At 39.9% G+C, this 21,748-nt stretch overlaps 1 protein-coding gene across 1 annotated transcript in view; it reads left to right on the top strand.

Annotated features, from left to right (window-relative positions):
• LOC122787645 (nesprin-2-like) overlaps positions 1-21,748 on the top strand; it is a 493,963-nt gene that overhangs the window by 256,696 nt on the left and 215,519 nt on the right. Inside the window, exon 4 of the mRNA XM_044054502.1 lies at positions 1,988-2,138. Within this exon, the coding sequence (XP_043910437.1) occupies positions 1,988-2,138 (151 nt within the window). The remainder of the gene's footprint in view (positions 1-1,987; positions 2,139-21,748) is intronic.

Below are 21,748 nucleotides of genomic sequence, written 5' to 3'. Positions count from 1 at the left end.
TTAGTTTATGGTCTGATCTTACCAGTGAGGGATACACTTCTGGTCTGTAGCATAGAGTCCCCGTGTTGGTGATGATCAGGTCCAGTATGTTTTCCCCTCTTGTGGGAGTGGTAACAAGTTGTTCCATAGCATTTGAGTTTATAAATTCTAGGAACCTTTGGGCTAGGGTGTTGGAGCTAGAGTAATGCTCCCAGTCTATGTTTGGGTAGTTGAAGTCACCCAATATAATGGTGTTTGGAGAGACCTTCATATTTTCCAGTGTTCTCAGGAAGGCCAAGTGGGGTTCCTGGGTTTGGGAGGGTGGTCTGTAGCAGGCTATAAACTGAAAGGTAGTTTTACCCACTGTTAGTTGCACATGGATAGTCTCTGATGCTTCGTGCTGTGCCACCAACCTGGAGGTGTGGGTATCTTTGACGAATGTTGATACTCCCCCTCCTTTTGTGGTTCGTTCCAAGTTTTGGGGCCGAAAAGCATGGTATGAGGTATAACCTGGTAGTGCTGGGGTGCTCTCAGGAGCCTTGAACCAGGTTTCTGTTACTGCACAGATATCGATGTTCTCCATGCTAAGGAGAGTTTCGAGTGCGTGCATCGTGAGGTTTAGACTTCTGGCGTTGAGTTGCATTACTCTTAGTTTCTTATCCCTTGTGATACCTATGGAGGTGGGTTTGTCTTTTGAGCCCTGCCTAAAAAAGGCACTATGGGGGTAGCAAGAGCCTTTGCCAATATCCGAAAGCCCAGGGGTGACAGGTACAAGCCGTCCCTAGTGAAGCATCGTGGCTTGTCGAGCATGTCATCCCAGGCTGACAGGCATTGGATCCCCTTTGAATGTCACCAATACTTAAGCCAGTTGTTGAAATTGATCATCTTGTCTTCATATTGTGGCATCATTCTTGGTGAGGGTAAGATGCTACTCAAGGTCAGGGTCATACCGACCTAGGCTACATGCTCGGAGAGCTCCTCTATGTCTCTTTTCATGTAGTCCAGGGAGGTGCATCTCAGGTCATTCACACCAGCATGGACAATGACTGAGTCATATTTGTACTTGCCTTGGAGTGACCGGAGTGCTTGTGTTATGTGGCGGATCCTAGCGCCCGACAGGCAGCTCACCGTGACCTTCTCCTTATTCAGCCTGGTGAGCGGGACGTCAGTGTGCCTGATGATAGAGTCACCTATTACAAGTGTATCAGGTGTGTTGTTTAGCCTTAAAGGCTGTGACTGTTCGGAACGCTGGCTTTGTGAGCTATGTGTTGCACGTGTTTTGTTTTGGGGTAGCGGTTGCTTGGGTGTCTGCTTTGGAGGTCTCTGCTGCTTAGGCAGATTTTTATTTAGAGCCTCCTGTCTTGAGGATCCCCTGTTATAATGAATAATCTCATAGTTTAGAATTACTGCATACTATCAACTTGAGCTTTCCACAGCTATTCTCATTTGTAAGCATACTTGTGTGCTCTTCTGTAGGCTTGTATGTCTGGCAAATCTCAATGGCCTTATTCAATGTCAAATCACTGTCTCAAAGCAAAAATTTTCTCACTTTGTCATTATTAACAACACACAGAAGCCTGCCTTTTATCAGCTCTTATCTCAAATCACCAAATCTGCACGTTTTAGCCTTGCTTTTGCTATGAACCATTTCTTTAATGCAAAGATTTTTTTTTTAACTGTAATATTATTTTTTCAGGTATGTTGAGTAGCACTGCTCTCTCAGACATTTTGTAACATTAGAGTCCCTTTATCAGGAATTTCCATGTCACATGACAAGAAGGTACAGGGTCATATTATAGAGTCCATCAGTTGTACAGCACATGGAAGTGACAATTATGATTAGTAGAGGGCTGCAGAAATGTCTCACTGGTCCTAGATGGAATTGTGTTGCATACTGACAACTAATGACAGTAGAGTGACAGAATTTTACAGAGGTTGCTTAGTTTGGTAGATGAAGTGCTTCAACTTAATATTTTTTTTATCTTTTCTTCTGTGCCTACAACTCAAGATTTGAACAGACCTGGACATTGTGGGAAAGGTTTTTGGAACTTTATTCACGTTTTGATGACTGGCTGAGGTGGGCTGAATACACAGCAGCTTACCCCAACTCATCCCAGGTTTTGCATGCAGAAGCTAAAGAAGAAGTGAAAAAGTATGAGGTAAGAAAAACTGCGTCTTATCTTCCGCTCAGCCCTAATATGTCCGTAATGGTTTTACTAGACTCAGTACCATGTACATAGATTTTAAAGTCATTAAAATACAGACATAAAGTAGTCTCAATGGTAGATGAATAAAACAACATTATATAATCATTACCACTGCCGCCCCGCTTAACTTGGTATTAAAACTGGCAGCTTGTGCAGAAGGAAAACAATACGTATGGATTAAATATTTTCTGACCAGATTGTGAAAATAACAGCTGTGATGTAGTGAGTGCTTTATAAACTCTGCTGTAAGCTTACTGTCAACTTCTAGCAAAGGGTTGATATATTAAAAGCAACATTTGTTTCTGAAGAATTAGGGTAGATTTGATAGTTCAGCTGTTGAACATGCATTCTCTTCCTATAATATTTTGAGTATAATTACACATACAGATTGTAAATAATTCCATGCACAGTAAAGTCACTTCAGAATATTATTGTCTTATTTATACTTAGTTCTGCCTAGACCCATTGTTGAATCATTCCACCCAACTGGCTGACAAAAGTACATTTACTCAGGATCCTTAATTTAACTTCAGATCACACACTGCAAGATGCTGTAGAGAAGTACATATGTGAATCAGTTCATTTCTGAGATGTTACAGAATAGTTTCTCAAGCATCCACTGAATGAAAAGACATATGTTAAATAGGAGTCATATGCAAACTTTTATTTGAAATCAATAGTTCCAATTTACCAAAAACATATTGAGTACAAGATAAATTAACTGTCAAGTCTAGTTTTGCCAACAGCAGCTGGATTATTCAAGCTTTGTACTCTTGCTTCTACTCACCATGGAGGTTAATATCAGTCTTTCACTAGCTGGAATGCTTAACAAGTAGGGTTACCACCTGTCCCACTTTGCGAGGGGCAAGTCCCTCTTTGGGCAGTTGTGTCCTGCAAAAAAATTGTAAAAATGGCAAATGTCCTGAGATTTTAGGACAAAATTATTTCCTACATTATATTTAATAGTTGCATAAAACAGTTATTCTGTATCTGAAACACCTACATATTGTAAGAAACAAAATAGTAACTAAAATACTACAAGAATAAGCTTTAGTTAGGCAAAAAAGTGAAGTTCTGTACTTTGTACTGGCCGTGGGTATGTTTTGGCCTGCAAAATCTGACGTTTGTACCAAAAATGTCCCACTTTGGGCATTTGAAAAGGTGGCCACACTATTAACAAGTGTGTGTATTTCTATACAGAGGGACAATCCTTAAAGCTTAATGCTTCTACAACTGTGATTTGCTTCAGATTAATTTGACCCCAGAATTGGTTGTTGAATTATTGCTGACTATTAAAATAACTTTCATTCCACCTTTTGCCTGCAGACTAAAATTTTACTAACATCTGTTGCTCATCAAAATGTTCGTAATTGTGCTGAGGGAGGAGCATTGCAAACAGATAGATCATGCAACAGTGCATGACTTTTTTCAAAGTTACTTAATTGTTGCTTAGAAGCAATCCTTTTAACTGTTTTATAAGGTGGAAGTGTCTCTTTCATTGTGCTGTAAAGAAGTAAATATTCTTTCAGATTAATGGATTTATCCTTGCTTTGTGTAGTTCATTTTGTCAGGCCGCTTATTACCAGACACGTCATTGCTTACCTGAATATCTGTTGGTAACCATTTGATATTCTAAGACTTATTAGTGCCAGTCCTAAAATAGCATGACTGACTGACCAAAAATGTAAACTTACATGTATTGTCTGAGATTGACGTTTTTTGACGCATTCACATTTCCTCCAAAATCTGGTGATGTTAGACTTGGTATATATAAGCTAAGGGGATGCAGGTGGCCTGCCCCTATAAGAAAGAACAATTTGAAAGAAGAGCGCTATTCAACATTTGCCACTCTCGTGTGTTTTCAAAGCTTATTTTTCTTTTCTGTAATTCCAGGGCTCACGCTTGAGTGTCAGAATTACAACAGTTTATATTTTTAAATGATCTAACTGTTCTCTATAAGGAAACAAATATTTCTAATTGTTTGGTGTCTTACATTACTGTGTAGACTGCATAACCAAGATGGATAATGAAAACAGAGTCATAATCAATTTAATATTTGATTTTTTTTAAATCATAGACATGCAGTCTGATAACACATTTTGTATTTTTATGTACAGTGTGTCTGAAAATCTTTACTGAATTTTCTGACAGGCTTTTGCATTGTAGCTGCAATAACTGAATGATATTGCAGACACTACCAATGAGGATACGCTGTTGTTTTTACCGTGGATTTATTAGATTTCTTTGCTCTGTTTGTTTATTTGTTAATCTAGCCATCTATCCTTTGTTGATTGGGTTAGTCTCACTGGACTAGTAGCATCTTTTTTTCAGAGGAGACCCAAGAAGATGTTTATACTACCAGGGGAAATTGGGCTAGGGTATCCTTTAGTTTACAGTAACTATTTAACAGACAGATAACACCATTTCATACAAATAAGGCCTGCTTGTGGTCATTCCGTTAAGCAAGTTGCTACTAACAGACTTGACCTATAAGCAGAAGTTCAGAGACAGGCTACAACTATGTAAAGGTCATTAGCTGCTGTGCCAGCAGCAGTCCAGGGCAGCCTCCAGTGTTCATTATTTGTTACAAAACTTTTAAGACCAGAAAGAGAAAACAAGGTGGTTGTTATTTGTTTCAGCTATATTGTGGAAGTACATGAAAACTGAGTTTGCTTGTATTTATGGCTCTTGTACATGAGAGCTGTAAGAGTTAGACTGCACTCTCTTGGTTTGTTGCTGCTGTTGTTTTTGTCCATTTCTTTATTATTCTCCTAAGTATTTAATGACTAGGGCCCAGCTTACAGGGATCCCATTGTTCCATAATTTGTGCATCAGAAACTGATAAATTCTGTGGTACCAAGAAGGCAACAGTATTCCAAACTCAAAATTTATTATAACAAGTTTAGCACTTTTGTTCCATAAATCACATATAACTTCCTCAGAACTAAGTCTGTTGTTAATGACACTTCTTTTATACATAATTAAAGTCACATGGTACAATGTTAGATGGCTATTAATTATGTTTTAAAGTTGAAATACTATGATACTACTTAGCATTGTTATTTGTCTTTTTATCCTTGTGTATGGTTTTACCTTGCAATCAATTTTAATTGGCAGGTTGGGTCTAACAGTGTGTCATGTGACTTTGGTTATGTATAAAATGAGTGTCATTAATGACAGATATAGTTCTGAGGAAGTTATATGTGATGTACGGAATGAAAGCGCTAAACCTGTTCTAATAAATTTTGAGTTTGGAATACTGTTGCCTCCTTCTTGGTACCACAGAATTTATCAGTTTGTGTTTGGAGTATTTCTGTGGAGTATTTAATTTTGCCAATTTGTACATCAGACTTTGGTGATCAAGAAGTGGACCCCAGACACCATTTATCTCATTTTCAGCAGCGTTGCTCCAGTACAACAAATAACTTAAAAATTAGGTCAATAGATAGCACACTTATCTTTTATGCTGGCAGATCAGAATGCAGTGAGTCCTATTCCCACCCCTTGTACTTGGATTATTGTTTCCAATGCTGACATTGCAGTGCAGCGTATGGGGGAGTACCACATTCTTGAGTGTGCCTTCCTTAAGATGAGACATTAAACCAAGGTCCCATATGGCTCAGTTGGACGTAAATGATCCCATACCACTTATTTAAAAAAAGAAGGGGAAGTTCTCAGTGCCCTGCCCAAATCTCCCATTCTCAGTATGAATACCACCTTGGGTCTCTGCTGAAAAGAGGACACTTGCCTAGTGGGACTAACCCAGTTAATAAAAGAGTGATCTTTAAATACCAAAAACCTTTGCCTGACTACCCTCTGTTTCTCTATGTCCCATGGGCATCCCTCAGTAAAGGTGCACAACTTCCCTTAACCACATTCAAAGGTCCAACAAAAAAAAAAACTGAAGCAACTGCCTGCATACAAGAACACGGAGAGTGGAACCCCATATAAACCAGTAAAAGATATTGCAAGTCCTACTTTTATCAACAGACTGTGAACAGTGTAGGTCTATTATAATCTTCTCTCTGTGATACTCCTACTGATTCTTCTGCTGTGCACACTACTGTATCCCTCCCCCCTTTCCTCCAATTTATTGTAACAAATATATACATTTTTCCAAAGCTTTGCATTTATTTTATATTCTTATATTTTATTGAGCTTATATAATATTTATTTTATATTCTTATATTTTATTCTATCGCTTATTGTAACAGATATATACAGTTTCCCAAAGCTTTGTATTTATTTTATGTTCTACTTCCGTGATGCTCTACTAAATCTGCTTTTGAATTCACATAGATAAACAGATGCGTGTAATTACTGACCTGGGCTAGCTGGTTGATTGTTTTTCTCTTCTGCCAACTTTCTCCAAGTCCTGGTTCATAGCTCCCCACTCACACTTTTTCTTGTTCTCCTAATATAATTCTAGTGTTAATTTTCCTAGCTCTGTCAAACCTGTTTTTTCACAGCTTTCTCCAAGCCCTGGCTCTTAGCCCCCCCCCTTCTCTCGGTCTTCTAACATAGTCTTATTGTAAGCTTCCCAGCCCTGTCAGTCCTGTCTATTCCTTCCTTTTCCCCTAGAGAGTTTACTTATTCCTCCCCTGAGCTGCAGCGCCATCTTTAAATACTAAAATCCTCTGCCTGACTACACAGTTTCTTTCTGTCCCATGGCTGCCCCTCAGTAGTGTACACAACTGTAAGTACCATTTGTGATGTAGATGATTCAATGGCATCAGTTTCTGTTTAATTTCTAACATTCTCTCTAACTCAGACCTTGTACACTAACAACACTTTGAGCTTTGTAATATTCCAGTGTTTTCAACACATGTACAGTCGTGTATTTTAAATAGTTTCTGCCACTTACAACTATTGTTCTTCCTACCTTTCTTGTTGGCTCATGGAGATGGTTTTCTTTTCACCTTCAAGTGAAGGCTGGCGCCACCCACTCTATTCACCCTCTGCTTCTCTATGGGCTCATGCCACACCCTACCCCGCCCTCATTCCTACCCACCACCTCTTTCATTACATTTATATGTCCTGTAATTCCACCCTCTCTCCATCTTGACCAATACCATCCCTCATATCAACAACCCCTTCCCCTCTCCTGCCACATCCCCTCCCTCCTGTAACACAACACTTTACACCACCTCTTTTAGCATATACAACCAACTCCAATCCCTAAAATCCAATATGAGTCACTTACTAAAAATCTTAGTTATCTCACTTGTCCTTACTACTTTACTACTCTTATTATCCCTCTCCACCACCATACACTCCATATTAAATACATCTTCTCCAACATCCACAGCACTAGCTACACATTTACAACATAATTTACATAGTTACTCCAACATCTCACCATCCCTGTTAGTAAGCAATAACCTATATCTAGCCAAACCACAACTTTCCCCCACAAGTACTAAACTGAAATTAATACAACACTATCCACATATAGCTAAAAACACTCCAACCACAGACACTACTACATCTTCTCCTAGCATTAACGCAGTGTGGAGATATCTACCCCAATCCTAGTCCAAATAACTTGCCAAAAAACACTCATTCCTCTAAACTGCATGATTTATATTTTGTAACAATTAATGCAAGAAGCCTCTGCAACAAAATTGTTGAATTCCAATCCTGGCTTTGTCACCATTCACCAGATATAGTAGTAATAATTGAAACCTGGCTTAAAACACATATATCCGACACCAAAAGCCTTCCACCAGGTTACAGCATTCTTCGTAATGACATACCCCATAAAAAAGGTGGAGGTGTAGCCTTAATTTATCGAGACTGCTTAACAATAAATATTCACCCGAAACCTGTCCCCACTTTCAGTAGTATGGAAATCCTAATAACATCCCTTCATATATAAACCCTAATAAACAACTTTGTATTGCTGCTATCTAAATTCTCCCAGGAAAAAACATCCCCCATTTGGAAGACTTCCTATGCTGGATTAACCAAAATGTCTCCCAAGAAGCTATTATTCTAGGAGACACTAACATTAATTGGCAAAACCTAACCTTCAAAGCTCCTGCTACCAGCATTAACCTCCATAATTTCACACAACGTATCACAGAGCCTACACATGCTTTAAATACCTGAGCAGAATCTACATTAGTTCGGATTCTAGTGTCTCACCCCCACTACTACTCCAATACTGGCACCCTCCAAAACACTACCTGCTTACACCCATAGAACCAAAATGTAAATCCCCAATCCTCACACATACAAATCTACCAGGAATCTTGCCCACTTTGATCAAAACATATTTATCAATACCATACAAGCTCAAAACTGGACCCCAATAAAAACACTGCCTCTGGATGATGATGATGTAGATTATTTCAATAACGTCTTTCTTAGCACATTAAATAGCTTAGCACCTCTTCGTACAAAACGAACAAAAACTAACCTTGCCCCCTGGCTAACAAAACAAACTAAGCAAACCTTCCTGTCTAGAACGCAAGTAAATGAACAAAATTGTAAACAACTTTGAAATACTGCAAAAAAACTTATAACTGATAAGAAAACCTATTTCTCCTCACAACTATGCTCCCAAAGTAATAATCCAAAAACATTCTGGAAATCTAGATCCTCCTTTCTTAATCCTGGTAACATTCAAAATCCATCACCCTCTCCCGACAAAGACCCTCACCAGATAGCACAAATATTTAACAACCATTTCATTGATACCATTCAAAAACTAGTCAAGGATTCATCTACAAAAAGCAACCCTAATTCCCAAAATACCACACAAATAGACCCCATAACTACCTCTCTCTATACACACTATGGTTTCCTCTAACAATAACCAACCCAATCTTCCTTTTTCACTACAACCAGTACCTACATCACTAATTCTAAAATTGCTAACAAATAAAGCCCAGCTCACTCTCCGCTGATAACTTACCACCTGAATACTTACAACTTGCTGCCAAAGCTATAGCTTACCCTGCAAGTATTCTTATTAATCGTTCAATCTCTGAATCTTATGTCCCCCAACTGTGGAAAAAGTCTATTATAACTCCACTACACAAAGGTGGTAATGCACATGATCTCTCAAATTACTGGCCAATTGCCATTCTTCCCCCGCTGTCAAAAATACTAGAAAAATGCATACAATCCCAACTACTAAATCACCTCATTAACAACAACCTCCTAGCTCCCACTCAACATGGATTCCGCCCTGGACATAGCACAACCACAGCTTTACTCTCCTTCACTGATACTGTGAATAAAGCTCTTTTGATGCTGGCCTATCAACTTCATTACTTCTGTTAGACCTATCAAAGGCTTTCAACACAGTTTTACACCCTAAGTTATTACAATATGTAGAAAAACTTGGATGCTTTCTAAGCATATTAACCTGGTTTTCCTCTTACTTAATGATAGACAACAATCGGTTAGATGGCAAAACCAACAATCAGAGTATCTGGCAAATAACACAGGAGTCCCACAAGGGTCCATTTTAGGACCACTACTCTTTAATATATCCATTAATGTTCTTAATGAATCATCTGCATATTGAATTAATATGCTTTGTTGGGAGGCTTTAACCATCATCTCACCCTCCAACAATTTCGCTAACCTCCAGAAGATCACCCAAGATGCATTCACATACATAGAAACCAGGCAAAATGATGCTCAATTAATGCTGAACCCCCCAAAAAACTAAATTGTTACTATTTCCATCAAAACATCCAGCTGCAGAATTCAAGATTTTTTCACATAGCACCTGTTCTATTTCTGTATTGTTATCTGGAAAACCTTTAGGAATCACTATTGATAACAAACTCTCTTTTGAACAGCACATTCTCAATGCAGTAAAGAAAACGCATTTCAAATTGGCAAACTATACAGACATAAACTCTGCCTAGATAAACAAACTAAGACAAAACTAGCAAACACTTTGCTTATCCAATCCCTCTTGTATGGAAGTCCCATTTTCGCCAACCTCCATACTTCCCTCTGTAATAAACTGCAATCTTGCTATTACAAGATAGCAAAATTCGCCTCTAACATGCCCAACTGCTCACACTACTGCAAAGTTATCTCAAACCTGTCCTGGCTTGAATTTCACCATTATCTCTATTATACTCAATTAACACTTGCTCATAAGCTAATTTTCAAACCTGATAGCTGTCCTGCACTCCAGTTTATCTTACACACATATACCCCAACTAGAACCTTCCGGTCTTCATAAAGAACACTTTTAAATGTAGCTAAACCCAACAAAAGAGCAGGATAATGCCTATATTCCTACAACATTGCCAAACTATGGAATAGCCTCGCCTCATACATTACTCGACCTGACTCCCTAATAGCCTTTAAAGCTGCACTAAAAACCCACTATTTAAATAATCCCAGCTGTACCTGTGAAGTACAGTGTAAGCCCCCTTAACTTCACACACTTAGCTACTCAGATCCCACTCGTTAACCCTCTGTTATATTATTCTCTTCCTCCTCTATATGACTGTTTCTCCTACCTATGATATGTGCAATTTACTAATGATTATGATTACTTTCTTGTGACTGAAAGTATATTATGTATCCATACAGTCTGATAATTATGTATTAACTATATACCATTACTCCCCACCCTGTGCTAATGTATGTACATCTCTTTCACTTTATATTTGTTTTGTACAATATTTGATTACCTGTGGAGCTTTTTTCCCCCAGGCCTCCACTGAAAATGGGTTTGTCAACAAATGTCAATAAAAAATAAATATAAATAAATAAGTACAAAATAATACTAGGGATAGTTTGTCACAGTTTGACAATAGTGGGATAGTTATAGTAAAGAATATAATCCCAAACTGGCCAGTATAGTAAAAGGAGTTTGGTAGCTGATTTGTAATCTGTCACGGTGGGAAATACAGTACATAATATTTCTACGCAGAAACAGTTTTGCCTTAAAAAGCTACCAAAGTGAGGGGGGGGGAGTCAAGAGAACACTTTACAGTAGGCTATTGTCACATAAGGCCATCGTGAATAAAATTAGATATTGGGGAGTTTGTGGTGGACCTTGAGGGGTAGTAAAAATACATTGTTTAACTTTGGTGCAAGTATGATAAAACCAAAGGTAGACAGACAGGATGTGACATTCATTTCTAGAGTTTGATAAAGAAAGAATGCAGGCGTGTAGAGACTTCATGGTTGTCAGTTTGCAGAAGAAACACTTGATCAAAGGGTGCCTTGTAGAAGAAGTGGAGATAAGTCTAGTTGGAAGTGAGGGAAAGCAGATGGTAACAGAAGATGAGCCTGGCACAGTATGAGATGATAAAATCTGTTTCCAAATGAAATCTGGCCTGAGCACTTAATGGCAAGACAGTGGTGCTTAGGTTTGGCTCTGCAATGCTGTAACAAATGCATTTCAGCTGGGAAAAATGTGACTAAATTAAGGGATAAAATTGAACAGATGAGCCATAGTGACAGTCTTTTGCTAAGTGAACCAGAAATAGAAATTCTGCTGCTGGAATAAAGCCTCTACCTTATGATTTGGTTTCGAACCTGAGCTCATGTAGGTCTTGACTGTTAGTCTAAGTTCTAGGATTCAGTCCTAGCAATTGACTTATATTAACCTGTATGGTTAGAGAAAGCTGAGATGACTGACTATTGACTGATATGAGAACTAAGCTGAAACAGCACACACTTTGCCTTCTTAGCATTTAGATTGCAGCAGATCCAATTGGCAAGGTGATGGGAGTGTGTTATGTATTTAGGAGATGCACACAGTGTTATAATTTACTTGATGGAGTGCAAGTTTGTGTGAAGGATGACAGGTGTAGCTGTGCCATTGCCTGAAAAGTAATTCAAACATAATCTGAAATGGAAAGGATGCAGAATTGAACCTCAAGGGAACCACTAAGTATTCCTGCAGGCAGATGTGTGGTTGAATGCTGTTTTATGTGAGAGGTAATATACAACCATGGTTTTCAAGCTGGATAGCTGTGAAAGATAATCACTGTCAGAAGTGTTGATGGGGTATGCATCAATTTTGTGTGTAATGTTTAATGTAGAGAAGGTCAGCTCACACATTATAAGGATTGTGTCTGGATTGTGTTGTAACCTATGAATGTATTAATAGTCAAGATAGAAGACTGCAGAAGACATCATTTTTAAACTAAATATTAATGATTTTTTTTATCTTGCACATGGATGACAGAAGAGTGAGATGACACATCAATTCTCTAGCCTGGGAGTTGAATATCCTGCAGTCATGGATAGATCTCCAATCTGGACTGGATAGTGGGCTTGCACATTTGAATCTGTTGCATGCACTGAGGCAGGTCCTGTTAGAATGTAACTTCATCTGTCATATTTCTAGCTGCAGGTCCTGCTACCATTCAGGAGTAGACATCTCCAGAAGTAGACCTATGGTGTTTTGATCAGTCCAGCTTGAGTCCATCCATCCACTGACAGGGACATTACCTGTACTTCTTTTGAAGTGTCATAAAACCTTTATGATTCTGTAAGGCATGTAGTAGAGGCTCGCTGCAGGACCAAAACTGTAATGATTGCTTGTCTGCTGTGTTATCTCTAAAGGAAATGAAAAGGAATTAAAGCTAGAGGAGAAATGTGACACACCTGACTGGTATCCACTGCCTTCATGCAGTTATACACCCAAGTATGATGATTGGTGGAACCAGCCATTGGTAACCTTTGTTTCTAGCACCAGTACCATCATGTTACTTATAGCTCAGAGCAATGGCTTTTTCCACTATGGAAAAGGAAATTCATTAGTGTTTGAACCTTTCCTTACAATGACTGTATATTTAGTGGTCTTAATTACATCCAAGACTTGTTTTATGCCATACTTTGAAAATATTACAAAGAATGTTTCTCACCCTTAGATTAGTCATTTGTATTTACTTTATGCACTGCCTTGCCTCAGTGATATCCATGGCTGCTTTATGGCCACATGTGTGCTTCCTTTTTTCAGAAAGTCCACAGGTTTTGATAGTAAAAAATGTAATTTGCAGTACTATGCATTCTTATTAATGGCATTTCCCATCTATATTTTCTTTTTTATTTAATATATTTATTAATTCTCAGCAGCTGCTGATAGTATAACTAAAAGGCAGTGACACCCTCATGCATTTCCTCCATCCCATTGTTCCCCCTCTAGTGCAAATATAACCACAAGAAAACTGAGAATGGAGCCTAATAAGCCCTAAAAAGTTTTATTTTCATTTTACCTTCATAGAATACACAGTTCCGCTAATGTCTATCAAACCCCTTTTTTTAGACCTTAACCTCTTTAAAATTAAGGGACATCACTTCTCTCCACAGTCCTTCTGCTACTTTGTTCCTTTACCATTGCAGGGTCTTAGATGATAGGGTTCCTGTTCACGTAGGTTCATAGGTAAACACGAGGCAATCAGTCTGAAGACTATTACACACCTAGCCAGTAACCGCACAGTGACCAAAGGAGAAAATTAAACCCTGTACCTTGTGTCTGTGAGGTAGTACATTAATCATTATGTCAACCTCCCCCCCCAAACACACATGTCATTCAGTACAGTCATTTCTAGTGCATCCCTGTCTCACTCTCTCTGTACCCCTTTAACCCCTCCAATATTTTGGTCATCTGGTTCCTGCTTTGCATAAGTACACTAGTGGAAGTTGTGTTTGCCATGTTCTGGCCTTCTTATCTAGGCTTGCTGCTGCAGTTCACCCTATTGAACACAGTGAGTGCTGATGCAGTGATCCTAAGCAGTCTGTCACCCAGCTCTATGAGAGATGATCTGAATAATGCCATTCCATACCTTCATTCCTCCACACACACACACACACACACACACACACACACACACACACACACACACACACGTATATTTTAGTTTTATGAAGTAGTAGTACTAAAATGTCCTCCATTATGTGGTTTTAGAGCAGTAATGACTGGTGACTGTGATGGCAGAGACAGACTTTTCCAGAACTTAAGAAACAAAAGTACTGGAGAAACACACAGCACAAACACGTGAAGTTTACTTATCCATGGCATTTCACTGATAGTTATTCCCATGAACTGAAAAGTCACTGAAGGAGGGCACTGAACACAGTGTTACGCATTTGCAGGTAGGAAGCCTCCACACCCCCTTCACATGAGGGCCTGTGCTCCACCAAAACCATTAATTACTTTTCCTAAAGCTGAGGTTGCACAAGTGTTCCACAGAAAATAAATTATTTCCTTTCCTGTGAAACTGTATCACTCAGAGATGGAGTAATTCAGTAGTGGCAATGTAACTGAATACAGAAACATTCCCCCACAGAAGTAATGCTGTAGTTCATTGTAGAAAAGTGATGGTGTGTTAAAATACAGCTTTTTAGAATAGCATATTTAGGGCATTCATTTGGTGTATTCACTTTGGTGACTTACAATTCAGGGCATTAAATGTCAGTGACATTTTATAGCTCTGGAATTTACTTACACTAAACAGAAGCAATCATAACTTCAACTTATGTTTTCAGTGCAAATGTTTTCCGCATCCCACTAAGATTTATATGAAGTTATTTTTCCATATCAAGTTTTCATTTGGGATAAATCCATAACATATGCACATTAAACAGTCTCTTCTCTTGTAAATTTTAGGTCATGTTAGCTTTAAATGGTTTCAGGGGCAGCCACGGTGGTGCAGCAGTTAGTGTTGCTGCCTCACAGCAAGAGGTTCTCCAGTTCAGTTCTCGGCTGGGGTGCCTTCTGTGCGGAGTCTGCATGTCCTCCCTGTGGTCGCATGGGTTTCTTCTGTGTGCTCCAGTTTCCTCCCAAAGACATTCTGTAGGTGGGTTGGACACTCTAAATTGGCCCTAGGCGTGGGTGCGTGTGTGTGCCTTTTGTGGAAGGTTGGGCGCCAGGCTGGCAACTCGACACCGTAAAACTCCACTGCCAATCATGAGCAGACAGGTGATTCTCTGCGGCGACCCCTAACCGGGAAAAGCCAGAAGAAGAAGTTAGCTTTAAATGGTTTTAGTTTGTCAGAGCTGTATGGTATATTTTATACTTTAAATTTGATGAATCCAAGCATAGGCAATACATGCACTTTGAGGCCTATATCCTTGACCTTTTTGCAGTCCTTTGGGTGTGATTTGGACTTTTTATGTGAATATAGTTTGAAGGATTCAAAGATTTAGCTAATATATAATGTTCTTCGTGTTTCATTGTTGCAGTCATTATTTTTGGGTAATCTGCTGGCAGGTTGCCCTCAAGTCGGCCTGAATAACAAAGTCTTGGGTCCTGTGGCGGTTGCTGTCTCCTCTCCCATGATGTCTCGTCAGGGATATAAAACATGCAGCCGATGCCATTTTATCCAGTCTTTCTTGCCGCATGGTGCCCAAAGCAGAAGCAGTTCGCAAGTGCCGGTCAGCCGACTCCTGAAATTTTCGTATTCAAGTTTCAGAACCGAAGTCTTAAAACTAAAGCTAAGTACTTTGTTGGGGAAACTTTTTCTTGCTCCTTTTCGATGTCAGTAAAAGTTAATAATTGCATTACTTGTGTTAAGCAAATACCTCATAAGGATTTTCATTTGTACTGTATTCCTTGCCTAGGCCCTGATCACAACGTGCCTTGCTGTCAGTTTTGTGCTAGATTAAACCAATGCACTATTAAGCTTCTAAATATTTTGGTTCATGATTTAACTATCTTGAAATGTCATCTGTTAGCAATCCGACTACCGGAGTTCACAAAAAATGCAAGGAAAAAGAGACAGACCGTCGAGGTCCAAAGCCGACGACAAAGCTTCTCGTAAGCCAGTCGCTGGTTCGCCGGTATTCAGTGAAGCACTTTTGCAGCCCCTGATACCAGCTACTTTTGAGTCCCAGGCCTCTACCGAGACCCATTCGGAGTCAAGTATGCCGCGAGATTCTCAGAGTATTGAATCCGTGAATGTCTCTCCCTTGGATGGGTCCTGTACCGCTAAGCAGGCACTGGCTTCTGAGGGTGTTTTCAGGCCTCAACATTTTTATATTAAACCGATGCCAGCAACAGAAACAAGGTCAAAAACAACTTCTATGTCTAAAAAACTGATGCATGAGCCACGTGCTCAGGCCCCTATGCCTAAAAAACAGATGATCAAAATGGCTGAGGATTTAATTACCTTGATCAGGGGTTCCCAACCCCTCCCTGCTAAGAGGCCTAGGCAAGGCACTGATTATGAATCTTCAGATCAGATTTCCATTTCTTCTGATTCCTCTTCTGATCAGGAATTTTCTATTCCACCCTATGAGGATTCTGATGCAGAGGAATCCATCCCATCTGCATCTCCTCCTGAGGATTACTCTTTTGGAGAGACTTTGCATACTTTAAGGGAACATTTTCACTGGGTGGGTCAGGACTTCTCTGAATCAAAAAAGAGGCTTAGGGATTTCCTTCTTCTTCCACAGCATAGACCTTTGGCAATACCTCCTGTATTAGACATTGTTGATTATGTGTTCTCGGAATCAAGCATGGCTCCTGATTCCCTGACTCTGGCTCCTAGTAAGCCAGACAGATATTGCAGGGTTCCTGACTCCCACAAATTTCTTTTTAAAAATCCTTCTGATGATCCTGAGACTATTTCTCAGGGTCCCAAGGGTGTTAAGGCTTCTACAGCCCAAAATCCTACCCCTTCTAATAGAGATTCCAGAGCGCTGGATAGATGGGGTAAGAAGGTTTATATGTCTGCAACCTTGGCAGTCAGGGCTTTAAATTGCCAGTTTCATATGCTTAAATATCAACAGCATGTTATGGGCTTACTGAAACAGAAAATGATGTTGATTCCTGATTGTGTGGAAAATAAAGAGTTACAGGATTTATTGCATTCAGCAGAACAGGTTGGAAAGCATACTTTGCAATGTGGTTTTGATTCCTTGGAGGCCTCTTGTAGGGCAGCCATTACTGGATCTGTGATTAGAAGGCATGCCTGGCTCAAGGAGCAAAATCTGCCTCATCATGTTAAAGCTAAATTGTTGGATGCCCCTTTGCAGCATGATACTCTGTTTGGTAATGAGGCAGAAGAGGTTTTAAAGAAAATGGAAGACAAAGCTAAATCTATGCAAACTGTAAAAGATTTCTTGCAAGTGCAGCCACCCAGGTTCAGTAGGCACTGGCCTACTAAAAACTGATCCTTTCCTGTGTCCAACAGAGCCACTCAGGGCAAACCCAGGCACTCAAAAGGCTCCAGATATCAATCACAGGATTCTTACAGGTCAAAGCAATGGGGTGCCTCCACCTCCAAATCTGGAGGAAACAAAGCACAACCCTACAGTAAGCAGTCTCAATGACTTTCCTCTACCATCTCCAAGTACTTATCTTTTGGCAGCCCCCTTGGGGGGAAAACTAGCACTTCATGCTCAAAATTGGCAGTTAATTACCCAGGACAAGTGGGTATTAAACGTAGTATCTCAGGGGTATGGATCTGCAACAAAACCAATGGGCAGAGGCCCAGGAACAAGTCATGTCCCTCATGGATATGGGAGCTATTCAACCGGTACCAGAAAAGGAAAAAAGACAAGGTTTTTCTTCAAGACTTGGACCCAGAAAAGACTATTTATGGCATCCAATACTGGACTTATCGATTCTGAACACGTTCCTGGACATTCCAAAATTCAAAATGCTGACTTTACAACAGCTACTGCCTATGCTAGGCAAGAATGCTTGGTTAGTAACTCTAGACTTAAAAGAGGCATACCTGCATATCCCAATAAGGGAGTCATGCAGAAGATATCTCCGCTTCAAAGCAGGTTTTTTGCATTACCAATTCTCTGCACTGCCCTTTGGCTTATCTACTGTGCCCAGGGTCTTTACAAAGTGCCTGGCACTAGTAATTGCATTCTGCAGACAAAGAGACATTCAAATGTATCCTTATCTGGATGATTGTCTCATTCAAGCAGAGGGCAAGGACACTCTTCTTCAACATCTGGCATTTGTAAAAAGGCTTCTAGCATGCCTAGGTTACACCATAAATGAAAAAAAAATCATAACTGGTACCCTCTCAAATAATTACATTCCTGGGTGTAAGCTTGAATACAACTGCCCAGATGGCTTACCTCATGCCAGACAAACAAAAGCAACTGACAACATACTTCAAACAAATGGCAACAAAAACCCAGTTATCTGCAAGACAAATTCTGCAGGCTTTGGGGTTCATGGCATCCTGCATTCTACTAATTCCATATGCGAGACTGCATATGAGGAAACTTCAATGGTACCTAAAAAGTTTATGGGGTCAACATTGTCACAGCCTGGAAACAATGATTCCTCTCATTCCCTGCCTACAACAGGAGTTTCTTTGGTGGGCAGAGACATGTCACCAAAATAAGAGACTGTCATTCACTCTACCCCTTGCCACCCAAACCCTGACTACAGATACATCAGACTATGCTTGGGGGGCCCACCTGGCAGGGAGATGCATTCAGGGCAAATAGAGCCCAAACCAAATGCATCTGCATATCAACCAGAAAGAAATGTTAGCTGTTCAGAATGCTCTGACAGCCTTCAAGGACTTACTTCATCCAGGACAACTACCGATAAAAACGGACAACACCACAGTTATGTTTTACATAAACAAGCAGGGGGTACACATTCCTACCCCCTTTACAGACTAGCCATGGCTTTGTGGAACACAGTTTTGACTTACCAAATACATCTTTAAGCTCAATTCCTGCCAGGAAAGCAAAATACTCTGGCAGACGACCTAAGCAGAAATCTTATGGATCCGCATGAATGGTAACTGGACCCACAAATCTTCAGCATGTTAACACAGAAATGGGGGAGCCCAGACATAGATCTATTTGCATCCCCCAAAATTATCAGTTGGACAAAGTCTGCACAAGAACTCATCACAAAAAAGCATGGAAAGTTGATGCTGTATCCTTCAGCTGGAAAAACCTATCAGTGTATGCCTTTCCTCCTCTGCCTCTACTCTCCAAGGTCTTACTAAAAGTCAAACAGGAAAAAACAAAAATGATCCTAATTGCTTCGGACTGGCCTCACCAGCACTGGTACCCGCTTTTAAGGAATATGATGCACCTTCCTCCATGGTTCTTGCCTCAAATACCTCATCTACTGTCTCAGCAGAAATATCAAATTCTGCACACTCAGCTCCAAACTCGGAATCTTGCAGCATGGCTAATCAACTAATTATTCAAATCACACGTCTCAGGAAATCTTTGATGGATGTCATTTTGGAAGTCAGAAGGCCTAGTACTAGAACATCTTATGCTGCTAAATGGAAGAGATTCTGTGCTTGGAACCAAACACAAGGAATAGACACAGCAAAGCCCAATATTCCTCAGATTTTACAATACTTAACTGAGATGCTTGACAAGGGCCTATCTTTTTCTTCAATAAAAATCTATGCCTCTGCCATTTTGGCTCATTACAACACAGAGCCTCCCCTCTTTTCTCACCCACTGCTTAAACAGTATCTTAGAGGGGCCAAAAATTTAAGGCCTCCCAGGCGAGCACCAACTCCTGCATGGGACCTCAGTTTTGTGCTGGAAAAACTCACCCTGCCTCCTTTTGAACCAGCAGCTACTGCGGGTATAACATTTCTATCTTGGAAAACATTTTTTCTTTTGGCAGTCACTTCAGCAAGAAGGGTTTCAGAACTACAGGCTCTCATGGCAGTGGAGCCTTTCATTATAGTTTACCCGGACAGGTGGCCCTCAGGACCAATCCTTCTTTTTATGCCTAAGGTGGTATCCAGTGTGACTCTTAACCAGATCATTCACATGCCAACATTTTACCCAAATCCGCAGAACAAGGGGGAGTGGATTCTGCATTCATTGGATGTACACAGACAAGATTCTGCTTAAACAGGACCAAATCTCTAAGAAAGTCTGAGCAACTACTGATAGCATTTGCTACAGGATCAGAGGGGAAGGCTATATCAAAGCAGACTATTTATAAATGGATAAGCCACTGCATTCGTTTCTGCTATTTGCACCATGGTAAACCTGTGCCCAAGGAGATCAGATCGCATTCCACCAGGGCTGCATCTACTTCAGCAGCTTTTCTCAGAGGGGGTCACAACCAAAGACATTCTAGAAGCTGCTACTTGGAGCTCTGTTCATACCTTCATAAAGCATTATCATTTACCTGTCTTCTCTAAATCCAGGGCAGGCTTTGCCACTGCTGTCCTGCAGGGCCTTATAGCCGCTCCTAATGCTGTTTAGTTCCATCCTCCCATCCATAGCTTTGGGATTCTACCCAAATGTTATGACTGCAACAGTGAAACACGAAGAACATAGTACAGTTGTGTACACTTATCATAAATGTAGATGTTCGAGTGTATTCACTGTTGCAGTCCGGGTACCCACCCGCCATCCCCCATTCTATACCTTTTCTTTCCTTCACTGTACTCAAAAGCCTTTGTGGTGTATTTGCTTTTAGTTGAAGGTAAAGTTTATGTTTCTAAAAGTGCATTTATATATTTGCAGTTTAGTTATATATATTTTTGCTCCCCAGTTGGGGGGCACCTGACATCTGGGGCAAGAAAAACTGAATTAAATGACATCAGCTGCATGTTTTATACCCCTGACGACCTGACTTCATGGAAGAGGAGACAGCAACCGACGCAGGACCCAAGACTTTGTTATTCAGGGCAACCTGCCAGCAGATTACCCAAATGTAATGACTGCAACAGTGAATACACTCGAACATCTACACTTATTGTAAATGTACACAACTGCACTTTCTTTGGATAAAACTGACTCCAACTTTAATAGTAGACAAAGTACATAATTTAATCCATTGAATTTCTGTTAGACATTCAGAGAGAGAGAAAGAGGTGGAGGACAGGCACAGATTTTGTCACTGTTAAAATATTGATTGCATTTCAGTAAACAGCTGCTTAGACTGCTTTCAAATATTTTAATATTTCATAAAAGTTTTTAAACTAAATAATATCTCAAGTTTTAAGTTATAGCTGTATGCCTGAGTTCGGGTACTACATTGCAATTACATGCTTGGATTTCTGGAACAAACTTTTTCTGTTGGGTAATTAGGCATGTAAAGTGGAGGATTACAAGCAGTGGTTGGTTACTTTTGGAGAGAATAAGTTTTGAACCTCATTTTTCTCAACCTGCCTACTATAATTGTAGGCTAGGTAGAGTTCCTATCACTCATACTTGTGCAAAGCAGTTTGTGTCCTTCATTTCCTTTAGGATGCTGCAAACAGAACCAGAGAGCACTGAAAGGTGTAATGCATTTTCATGGTTTTAGTGCAGCATTTTTGGGGAAATCTGTTTGTAGATTATTGTACTACTGTCAAGAGTATGTCAGAATCATGAAGCTGAATGGTTTGCTTACTATTTTTGTTGGAAGGTTTACCGACATGGATTCAACAAGACCACTGCTGCAGTGATGTAAAATGTCCCTCCTTCCCTCTGTGAGGTGCAGCGACCTCAGAATAAATTTAAGTTGGGGGGGTGCAAGACAGCACAAACTCTCATATGGAGATTGTGGAACCTTTGCACCCTCCACATGATATGTTTTTAACTTTCATCATTTGTTGTTTCTATCTTATAGTTTGATCCGAAATAGCATCAGAACCAACTAATATTGCCAACAT

The sequence above is a fragment of the Protopterus annectens genome, chromosome 1.part0, assembly GCF_019279795.1.
Source record: "Protopterus annectens isolate FY-2018-M chromosome 1.part0, PAN1.0, whole genome shotgun sequence".
Classification (NCBI taxonomy): Eukaryota; Metazoa; Chordata; order Ceratodontiformes; family Protopteridae; genus Protopterus; species Protopterus annectens.
This window is presented reverse-complemented; position numbering and strand designations above follow the sequence as displayed.